The sequence below is a fragment of the Acyrthosiphon pisum genome, chromosome A1 (genome assembly GCF_005508785.2).
Source record: "Acyrthosiphon pisum isolate AL4f chromosome A1, pea_aphid_22Mar2018_4r6ur, whole genome shotgun sequence".
NCBI lineage: Eukaryota > Metazoa > Arthropoda > Insecta > Hemiptera > Aphididae > Acyrthosiphon > Acyrthosiphon pisum.
Genome location: NC_042494.1, coordinates 4,692,414 through 4,704,536, shown reverse-complemented (window position 1 = coordinate 4,704,536; position 12,123 = coordinate 4,692,414). Strand labels below are relative to the sequence as shown.

The window sequence follows — 12,123 nt, the reverse complement described above, 5'->3', positions numbered from 1 at the left end:
TTTTTGAAAACGAGCAATGTCTACATTTGGAAAGGTAACTTTTAAATTGTCTTCGCATAGTATCCTGAACAAAAATAATTCCCACGATTCTTCTTTTTTACAATCTTTTTGACGTAAATTAACCAAACTATCAAACTGCAGTAATTCGTTCCCTAAAGTTGATTCCAAATCTTCAGAATATATATTGACCAGCTTTGTGGCAAATAATAATAATTTCAAACTTAATTAATTTTCAAACTTAAAAAAAATAGTATATTGTTTTGCAAATTATCTACTAGAAAAAAAAATAAAAAGGTAATCATTTTGTGTGGGCCCCGTGGGCCCCCTCCCCTAAATCCGGCCCTGCATGTACAATGTAATGTTAGGCTAATAACCTTCATTGTTGAAACCAAATTTTCTTTCAAATAAAAAATAAATATATACCTAGTTAGTAATTAGTACTTATACCTAATCAAAATCTAAAACAAACTAAAATAAAAAAAAAAACATGTTATTATTCTAGATGTATTGAAATTATTTTATTTTACTATCTATAACAAATAAAAAAATGCTGTAACCTAAAGCATATTATTTATCAAGATGAATATATCATTAGGGACTACAGCTGTTGACGAACACATATCAAAATAAAAATGAAAGTGTAACCATTAAAGTATATTATAGCCAATATAGGTAGGTAGTAGGTACTCTGTTTACCTGCAGGTCATCAATTTTTATAAATGTTTGATCAATGGTTGCTTTTAAAGGCAAATTGTTTGAAAATATCAATTGTTTGTGAATATTTAATTTGAGAAAATCGTTGTTTTCGACATTTAAAAGGCGAAGATTTGTAAGTGTCTTTATGTATTCTATTTGCAGTACATCATCGATCATATTAGCTTGTATATCCAATACGGACAACTGTTTGGCGTTCTATAATTTATTTTTAAAAACATAAGTAGATAGTATTATTATGATCAGATCAGTAGGTACTTATATAATATTGAATGTTACAAATAATTTTGAACGGTTGAAAATACTAGCCTGCACTGGCCATTTACATAAAAAAATATTTCTTTATAGGGATTCATAAAAAAATAAGTTATATTTTTAAATATATATTTATACCTATCTACTTTGAAGTAGATGGGTATTTAGCACATAATTAAAGTTTGTTTGTACATATATTATATTAAATACTTAACAATTTCATGTATATACATTTAAAAATTGTATTATAAAGTATAATAGGTAGATAGGTACTCTTCGTCTCTTCAATAAAATTTTAGTGCAAGATTTTAACTCTAAACCGCTTCCATGTATGGTTACATTAATACTAGTTAAAGGGGCCCCAGTCAATGAATAAAAAGTGTCTTTTAGACCAAAAAGCCAGACAAAATTGGAGAAATTTAGTGTGACGGAATTTAATGTTGATAACGGGTTATGATTGATTAACAATTTTGCTAGGGTTCCATCGAGGCAATTTTTAATATTCCAATTATTATGTTAGTGTCATAATGCGTATTAACCAGGGTTGGAAAAAATCCGGGCTTTATAGAAAAAACCTCAAAAAAACCGGTGGGTTTTATTGTAAAATATTAATGGGCGGTTTTATCGAAAAAATAATTATTTAATTTTTTTCAAATCAATTTAATATTTTAATTGGAAAGATAAAAAATATCTACAGTAAAACTTCCGTTAACGGTCACCTCTATGTAACGGTAAATTTTTTTGGTCCCGTCGAGTGTTATCCTAGTGTTATTCTACCTCTGTAGGACGGGCACCTCTAAATAGCGGTCATTATTTACAGTCCCTTCGGCGACTGTTATATGGAAGTTCTACTGATATCTAAGGTAAATTTTTCTCAAAATTAACACAAGTTAAAAAATAAATAAGAGTGAATTTCTATTTTATCCAGAAAAGCAGCCTGAGTTTTATGGGTTTTTTCAAAAAAAATTAGCGATTTTAACCCAGAAAGCAGCCCGAGTTTTTTGTGGGTTTTTCAAAATATCAAGAGGGTTTAACCCAGAAAAGCAGACCAGGTTTTTTCGGGGTGGGCTTTTTCGTTCCACCCCTGGTATAATGTGTTAATATAAATACAAAAGTATAATATTTTTATTCATGGATATCACAGCTGAAAAATTAGATATTTGAAATAGCCTCGATGGATTTACATTTTATATTATAGTAGTGGTAGGAAGGTTACAAACAAAACGTTTTAATCAGGGACGGATCGAGAGGGGCTAGGGGCCTAGGCCCCCCAGTCATATTTTTTCAAATATATATATTATATATTAAATAACACTTAACCAAAATCTAAACTTCTTTTCACATTGTCACTATTTATATATTAAAAACAATAGTTTAATTATCACATTGATTACCTATACGTACTATTATGACAACATTTTTAGTAAAGTATAATATTTTTATTATAATTATATTTGTGTTGTAAAAAAATGATTGCTCCCCCCCCCAGATCTTTGCTCTGGATCCGTGCCTGGTTTTAATCCTATTGTCACCTACCTATATAATTAATCTAGATAAGTACGTGGTAAGTGTACTGTGTAAGTAATACAGGTTGGTATAAATTACTTATTAGCCAATGTAATATATAGGTAGCTAGGTAGGTATATATTGTTATGTACTAAAATCTAAAAATTAGTTTATTACTTACTTTTAAAAAATCAAGCAATTTTAGTTTGTTATGCGACAAGTCAAGTATTTCACACATACTTGAGGACATGTCCAATTGTATAGATTCTAAATCGTTGCAAGACAAGTTTATTTCCACCAAGGAACATGGTAGTGAATAATGTATATGTTTTATACCATTGTGAGACAAATTTATAAATTTCAAATGACTGTATAAATAAATTGGTAAGTACACTCTCAATTAGTAAAATTATTAGTAGGTACGATTACTATACAGAACACGATACTGAAATAGTGAAATACCACCAAACGAGGTTACTTGGAGAAGTTTCAAAATCTAATTAGAAATCAAGGAATACCAATTAATATATTATATCTAGATTATTTTACCAAATAGGTAGGTAACAAATACCTGGATAATAGATATCAAATATTAATTACCTAGCTATACCAATATACAAAAATTAAATATAATATATACCTAATTACAACGTGACAAAATTAAAACAATTAAGTACTTATTAATGTAATTAGTAGGTGATTGCATGACGAACCCGAATACAAATATACCTACCTGCCTACCTTCTATTATTTCATACTTGAGATGAATAATCTCAAAAGCAATTTTACTTTGGGGGACTGGGGGAGATTATTTAATAATATTATAGATGATATTAATGAATAACATGCAGTTAATGCACTATATTTAAAACCTGTTTTTCCCAAACTTTGATTTTAATACAAATAATACCTATATTATGTATTATTATTTAACACATTTTAGTTTTTATTAAGCTCCAAGTTTACCAGTTTGACGGTACCTAGGTATTGGTTTTTATATACATCACACATATAATAAGCGTTTCTCACTTCAATTCCGAAAGCCCGTTTACGTGTTTGATAGAATTGTACGATAGATCTAAGTATGCTATACTCCAAAAATGAGACAAATCGTCCATATGTTCGATATTGTTGTTTGAGTAATCGACATGGTATAGCATCTTCGGTGGTCTGAAGTTTAATATTTGTTTCAAACAGTTGTGGGACACGTCTAAGTACTCTAACTCGTTTAGACTATTTAAAGCGCTCAAATCTTGTATGACATTATGATGTATCTCCAACTTTTTTAAAGATATATAATCACCGATGATGTCGATGTTTTTTAAATCCTAAAAAACATTCATGTAACTGTAAGTAAACAATGGCAAAACAAGTGGGTGTAGTCCCCCCCACCATTTTACTGTACAATTAATAATGTAAGTATTATAAGTATATCTATCTAATATAGAATATAATATTGAAAAATTATCGACAGTTAAAAATTTTGCCATAGTTTCACTTTATGCATTTTCATAAATTATTATGACACAAATTTGAAAAACGTTTCGTAATTGTCGACACAACGAAGTATGGACGGTTCATAATGGATCCACCATAGCTCAGAAAAATTCGATGCATATATTCTGATTGCGTCAGTAAAGAAACTATTACCTATGCGGCGTAATATCATGTTGAAATTAAATATTTATTTTAGTATTTTACCAAATTATTTAAAGCGAGTTCAGTAAAACAGAAATAATCCTCAATCTCCTTGTGTCTTATAAAATTATTCAGTCCTTTGATCAATGTACTACGGTTCAACACTCCGTCTTTAATAGGTCTTGAGAATGTAATTATAGGATGCAAACGATTTAAATCGGGTGAATTCCAAGGAATATCCGGCAATGGCATGTTGTTGATTGATTCGATTTTAAATATTATTTGCACCTATTATGTTGTATAAATTATAAGCTAGTAAATAATTATACTCATTTTATAATCAAAAAAATAAACAACAAAATAAAAATTGATAATAACAAATATATTCAATGAAGTTATTCATCACTTAAGTAACGACAAAATAGGTATAGCATAATAATTTGGCCAGTAATCTAATAACTAACATTGTAGGTACCTATTATTAATACATTTGAAATTAAGGCATTATCAGTGCTTGGAAGGAGGAACTAGTTTCAGTGATTTCGTTCAATTTTCAGGAAATTAACGGGAACGTAGTTCCTTTTTTACGTGGAGGAGCATATAAAAAAATCACTTCCAAATCATAAATATATTACACATTGTACCTAATACTATTTCTGTATGTAAAAAGAGGAGTCTGCTGTCTCTTGAAAAGGTCTGGGGAGAGGGGGGGAGCACCTGGATCCGCCACTGTAAGGACATTTTAGTAATTTACATTTACGGAGTGAATCATTTGATGTAAGACTCTCATTTTTTCAGAAGACACTAACGTTTATGAAAATATTTCTATCGTATAGGTAGGTAAATAATAAATTTTAACTTTTAAGTTGATACAAAACAATATTTTTTATTATTTTTTATAGTTATTATTTTTCTAGTTTTTTTAATACTTTTTGGAATGATGGCATATATTTTTAATTTCATACTCTGAAGGCTGAAGCAAAATTTTATTATTCAGAATATGTCGATCTATAAAAATCAAATTTTGGACTAATGGTGTATTAGTTATAAAAGTACCAACTGACAACTATAGACCCAATTTACTATCAGAAACCACCCTCAAAGTTGAAAATCATAGCATTATCTCGACTACTTATCATATATTGTACATACATACACAAAAACAAAATCATTGTAAAATCAATATGCTGTCTTTCAAAATATATAGGTACATACAAAATTGTAAAAATATATTTGTTTAAGAAAAATGTTATTTTTAAACGTCTTAAAATTATATATATAAATGTTAATAGCCTTTGGCATGATCACTAATGAGTGTCTTGTGTTAAATGGATCACATTGTATACATTTTACATTGTAATATATTTGTAATATATTTAACTATTTTATTTATAGCCTTCCTATAGGTATTACATGGTATTGGCCTAGAAATAAAATATTTACAGACCACTGTGAACCATAATGTGGGATGACTACAACTATATAGGAACGATATTATAAAATCAGTGAAATTAAGTTACTGCTAAGCAGTCAGCTGTACCCACTTTATTTAAATTCCTACGCATAGGTAATTGAAATTCGTTTGGATTAGTTTATATTCACTCATGTAAGCAGGGGCGTATAAAGACATGTATAATTATATAATTATTGTAGCCCCACCCCACAACTCTGTAAGCTAAAATTATTCTTATCAACCACCCCCCAAAAAGAATGCTAAATATACCACTGCGTGTAGGTGGAAATATTCAAACATGTACCCCTATCCCCCTATTGTTATATTTTTAATACTTAGTAATTTTAATTTAATAATATGATACATATAAATTTTTATGTTACCAAGCTAAATTTATAATAACTAATAAGTTATAAGCGGACAATTTATAATATGATCAACTAATAATATTAAACATGGAACAACATAACAACCGTTATCTCCAAAATATCAACAAAAATATAAAAACATTATAGGTACCAATACAATTGTTTGAGGTGATATAATATATAAATATGATAATATTTTAGAGGTGAGAATAAATATAAGGGTGAAAAAATAAAAAATCATGTACTAACATTTCAAAACCGTGGGTGCTTTTCAAAATAATGAGTTTTATTTGATAAAAGTATCACCCAGCAGAATGTTCTTAATACATAATAGCATTAGTGGGCAGTGGATTGTAAAAATGGTAAGATAAATATGAATAAAATGTTATTTTATTTATTAATATTCCATAACCTTATTTCAGTGTTTTTACAATAACAAGTGCTAAGATTGTTGCCTATATAGTTGATAAAAGTAACAATTTAATATAATATAATATATTATACTATATAATTAGATATAATGTAGATTATAAAAAAAAAACTACAAGATTAATATCTAAAATATTTTTCATTTTGTATCTCATAACACAACTTGTTTTATTAAATTTGTACAAATACCATTGTTTTGAAGGTTATTCCAGAATACAAATTTAAGCTACCTTAATTACTCAATTAATACTTTATAAATAGTTCATTTGTTTATAATATGTGAATTATTCGACAAGATGTAAGACCTAAGATTTTATTTTCTATTGTGCAATTATTTAGATTCAACTTCTAATATAAAATCTGACTGCACTTGCTAAGTTTATATACTTCAATAGCACAATTACCAAAAACTTTCTTATATTCTTCTAAATTAATAATAATAGTTATTAACAGTATATTGTATACTAAAAATTCAAATCAAAATAAAATAATAGTATTTTTTATATTATAATATATATTTTAAATATTGACACATTCTAACAGTGAAATAAAAACATGAAGAAAAGCTGTTACTATAATAAGTGTTCATAATTTGGTAACTGACTTAAAAATGTATAAATTGTATAGTATTTATGAAAGTGTAGTTTGTTGTTTAATAGGCATGATCTTTAACAAATAGTCCCTGAGAACCAGCAGCTGTCTGTACAGAACCAGCTTCGTATTTGCCAAGAGCTGATAGTTTGTTTGCCTAAACAAAAATTCAACAAATATAAGTATTTAATCTAAACGCATTAAATTAATATAACATTATAATTGTACTAACCAATGCTCTCTTAAGAAGTTCATCTTGAGCAGTTTTAACATTTTCTTTCTTTCCTTGCCATGCTTTCAAGACTGAAGCTTGCAGAGCACGTCCATAACTGAAGCTCAATGCCCATGGTTTCTTGGCATTGTACTTGTTAATCGCATTCAAATTCACGGATGCTTCTTCCTCAGTTTGACCACCAGACAAAAACATAATTCCTAAAAAATGATATGATTGTTAAGCATGAAATAAAACTAAAATGATTTTTAACAAAATAATTACCAGGAACTGCTGGAGGAACAGTGCGCTGAAGAGCGGTCACTGTGGCTTTAGCGATTTCGTCAGCTGTAGCCTTCTTAGAGGCAGATTGGCCAGGAGTAACCATGTTAGGCTTCAAAATAGTACCTTCAAGGTACACATGGTGATCATTCAGAGCTTTGTATACTGCAGCCAGCACAGTTTCAGTGACTTTTTGGCAACGGTCCAAATCGTGTTCTCCATCACACAACACCTATAATAAAAATGAAATATAAAACATACAATAATTCATTATTTTCAACAAAATATAGTCTAAGGTAAGTGCATACCTCAGGTTCTACAATTGGAACAATACGGTTGGCTTGGCAGATGGAAGCGTATCTAGCCAACACGTTAGCATTTTCCAAAATAGCTTGGTATGAAGGAGTATTCTTACCAATCTTTAATACTGAACGCCACTTAGCAAAATGACATCCGTCTTTTTTATACTGAGCACAACGTTGAGCCAAATCATCCAATCCTTTATTGAAATAAATTTAAATAAGTGTAAAATATTTTTATTATTATTTACATTTATAACTTACCTTGAGTGGTAGTTTCTCCTTCAGAACCAAATAAGTTCACAACACCCATATCAACTTTAATTCCAGGGATAATGCAACGGTTTTTGAGAATTTCAACAAATGGTACACCGTCGTCGGTTTTTTGGTAAAGAGTCTCGTGGAATAAAATGACACCAGAAATACGATCATTTAAAGGTTCATCAGCAGTAAATAACAATTGTCTGTAGGCACGGCGGTTATCTTCAGTATTTTCAACTCCAATATCTTGAAGACGTTTGCCCATGGTTGATACAGACTCATCAGCGGCCAACAAACCTTTACCTTCAGCCACCATGGCATTGGCAATCTTGCTAAGTTCATTCTGGAGTTCTACAGATGGGTACTCAAAGTAGGTTGTCATTTTGATAATATTCTGAAAATAAATATTATATCTATTAACTAATATTTAAGTGAAAGACAAATTGTTAAAAATATAAAATTAACATAAAATAGTTAAGTTTTTAAAAATAATACAGTAAAACCATATTAAGTTTATGAGCAATACTTAATTATGCAATTTGGTATTCATACTCAATATTTCAGTTCTTACACCAAAACCTGATTTTTCAATGACATTTTGTTTGTTATTTTTTAATTATGTATAATATCAATGAAATGTTACTGTAATATACATATACCTGCATAAATCATATGTATTAAAAAAACACCTACATTATTTTAAATTAGATAATTTATTTTATACTTTGAGTGTATATAAATGAATATTTATTTTTAAATTTAGAATTTGCAGTAACTTTGTGATAATATGAAAAAAACAATTTATAGTCAGGTAAATATAAATAAAATTTATTCAATATAATAACAAACAGACCTAATATGTTAAAACAAAAACAAACTTTTTTAAAATTTTTATGGGCATTTAAAATTTAAAATTATAATAGGTAATTAATGGTTGAAAAAATGTAATAATGGGATATAAATGGTATTTACATAATAAAAGTGGCATGTTAAAGGAAATAAATGATGTAGTCAATTTTATTAAAATAGAATTCATAAACATAAGTATGAACAACTTTAGATATTTTATATTTTTATTTTATATATAATATATATTATAATATGTGTGTTTTTAATAACATTGTTGACTTCATTTTATAATAGACTTATTAAAATATTTTTAAAAAGTTAAATTAATGGTTGAGATTGTTAGAAAAAAGAAGAAGAATTTTCATAAGATAATTTAAAATATAAATTTCTGGTTTATAAATTCTATACCGATTATTAATGTACTAATAAGTAATAATATATAATATGTATACGTAATGTATGTGTAACATATATGAATAAAATATACCAAACAACAAAATCCAGATAACATTATCAGAAATAAATAACTATTAATTCTAAAATGTATAGGTATTTAAATAATTCAATGATAAAATTAAGTCAACAACTTCATTATAAATACAAATAATATATAATAAAAAATATAAATTAAATAATAAATAATACACAATTACTTAACACCTAAAACTGAAAACCAAAAACAGGAATAGAATCTTTTATCAACTTACTTTGAATTATTAATAACAGAATAATTAGTAAAAACTATATTTGGGTAACTATAATAGTTTAAGAAAAATATAAAACAATTAAGCGAAGTCACAAATTTTTTAAGTACACACTCGCTATTGCTAGAGTTCTGAGTTACTGACACATTTCAAACAACTATTGGTTATCAACAAGGTGACCTTTAGCTATATTATTGAACTTATTTTGGTGATCTCAAAGCAACTCTCATTAAATAATGTTTACATATTATTACAGCTTATACATCAATCAAGTTTTATTTTGTTTTAAATAAATGTCTTTATTAAAAGGTCATAATGTAAATTTAAACAGATAAGATTATAGACATTTCACAAATTATTATTTATATTTAAATTGTATTAATAAGTAATCACAATAAAAAAATAAATAATATCTCCATAAGAAACATTACCTATTTTGTAACTCAATAAAATATTGCCTATATTTATAACAAAACCTTTAAAATACATTAAGGGTATCACAGAATATATCTAATCTATTCTAAGATTTTATTGTACTTATGTAAATACTAAAATGTATAAAATAAATACATGGACACATGGTCTATATTATTGTCTAAATAGTTTATAATGCCAAGTGAATTAAACAAAATAGGTACAAATAGAAAAAATAAATTTGATTTTTAATTTAATATTTTCTATAGTATAAGTGTACAACTATTAATTACCTTAGTTCTATTTTAATTATAGATACCACAAAAGTATAAATATTATATTATATTTATATACTTTTTAATATATATATTAAAATTCCAAAAATGTAAATGTTATTCTATTTACATAGGTAAATAAATATTATTGATAATAGTATACAATACGTATTATTTAATTTTATATTTATTCTGATACAGTGATACACTAAATGTTGAATAGACGCCAGAAAATACCTGTGACCTACAAGTAGTCAGGTATTTGAACTTGAAAAAAGGCCAAGCGACAACAGTGACATTGACTCAAATAGAGAAATAGTATTAGATATAGTTATATTATAGACAAATCAAAATTCAAAGGTCACTAACACTCATAGGTATGGTATATACATTGATCGAGTGCATGTAATATTATGATGTACCTAAATGTAATACGGATGACTCTCTGACTCGAAATCTAATATAAATTTAAAACAACGGGCAAACCTTAATCCACAGATCGTTTCTCATTTCTGGCATTCATGGAACTTACCAAATTTTCAACATAAAAGTAATAAACATAATACGCTACAGTATAATGAGGGTATTATGATGTATGGGAAATCAATGGATTATAATAATTGAAATTACGATAAATTAATGTGAAAAGGCTTATTGTACAGTAACCAGAAGACACTTACTTGTTTTCTTCACCGTCGTAGTAATAAAATGTTATGAGCGATACAGCTGCAGAAGATAAAATGAGAGATTTGCGTCCGCCCAGCTTTTATGAAAACTGAAGAGTGAAAATGAAATGGATTGTAAATATTGTGGGTTGGGTCTGGGTAGCTACGACGTATGAGAAAAATCAATGATATTAAGGAGTTCGGGTGTAGGTCACGGCAAGGACGTTGCGTGCACAGTGTGACCTTACCTAATAACAAGAAAATAAATGAACAATAATATTGTTTGTAATATTGAGACTTTTTTCAATCTGTTTGAACAAAATAAATCTCAGGATTATAGCTAGAAATTTGATAGACTAAACCGGTGCGGAATAATGTGGGATAATTTTAAACCGGTCTAGTTTAGTGAATTTCTAGCTACTAGGTGCCCGTGTGTAATTTAATAAAATACACCAAGCCCCGGTGTTTATTGAACTTTTTTCAAATGACGATATTACGATAATGATTAAATAAATTATTGTAGTCGTTTGAATCAAATATTAAAAAATTAAAATATGTACCAAAATATATAAGGCTAGGTACCTACGTCCTACATTATTATATTAGGCATGTGATAATACCATAGGTACCTCGCTATAACCTATTGCCTATTTATATATTATATTATTATAATATATAAAGGATGTAACATCCTGGTGTAACATATAAAGCTTCCTGAAAATGAAAAATGTAAAATTGGTACAAGTTAAATTTAAGAAAAATGTATGAAAATTATATGAATAATAAATGATATAAGATTTACTTACTTAACTCGACAATATTTTGAAAAAAGTTATTAAGATTCAAATTGGTTATTTTGAATTTTTCTAAAATAAATTTGATAAAAAAATATATACCGTATTACAAGCGCAAGTGTCTATAAAGTATAAACTATATAAAAAAAATGTAATATTCATTAGAAAAAAAAGTTATTTCATTTGTTAGGTCTTTCTGTAATACCTACCTTGTATAAGCCTAACCTAACCATAAGAGCAACTAGGGGGGGGGCTTAGCCTCCTCAAAATAAATTATTCAATTCTATTTCCTAAAATATTAACAAATATTTAAAAATTAAACTGTATTTCTTATTTTATTTTTTTAATTTTTAATTTTACTTTTTAATTTTACTGATAAATATGGTAAATATCATATGCTGTATGCTTGTATTCG

The 12,123-nt window shown here is 27.3% G+C and overlaps 2 protein-coding genes across 3 annotated transcripts in view; both read right to left on the bottom strand.

Annotated features, from left to right (window-relative positions):
* LOC103309282 (leucine-rich repeat and guanylate kinase domain-containing protein) overlaps window positions 1–4,994 on the bottom strand; it is an 8,554-nt gene extending 3,560 nt beyond the window's left edge. Inside the window, exons 1-4 of the mRNA XM_029487861.1 lie at window positions 4,177–4,994; window positions 3,505–3,803; window positions 2,657–2,843; window positions 697–912 (exon numbers count right to left, since the gene is read on the bottom strand). Of these exons, the coding sequence (XP_029343721.1) occupies window positions 697–912; window positions 2,657–2,843; window positions 3,505–3,803; window positions 4,177–4,365 (891 nt within the window). The 5' untranslated portion in view covers window positions 4,366–4,994. The remainder of the gene's footprint in view (window positions 1–696; window positions 913–2,656; window positions 2,844–3,504; window positions 3,804–4,176) is intronic.
* Window positions 4,995–6,308: 1,314 nt separating this feature from the next.
* On the bottom strand, window positions 6,309–11,087 carry LOC100166128 (fructose-bisphosphate aldolase). 2 transcript variants are annotated; one of them, XM_003240357.4, is made up of 6 exons: window positions 10,930–11,087; window positions 8,011–8,401; window positions 7,756–7,946; window positions 7,451–7,679; window positions 7,187–7,386; window positions 6,309–7,111 (listed from the first exon to the last, which is right to left on the bottom strand). In XM_003240357.4, exons 2-6 carry the CDS (start codon window positions 8,387–8,389, stop codon window positions 7,016–7,018), a joined length of 1,095 nt encoding a protein of 364 aa, XP_003240405.1. In that variant the 5' UTR covers window positions 8,390–8,401; window positions 10,930–11,087; the 3' UTR covers window positions 6,309–7,015. The 2 variants fall into 2 exon arrangements, with proteins under 2 accessions (XP_003240405.1, XP_016659400.1); XM_016803911.2 differs by lacking the exon at window positions 10,930–11,087 and adding an exon at window positions 9,564–9,693.
* Between the last annotated feature and the right edge of the window lie 1,036 nt (window positions 11,088–12,123).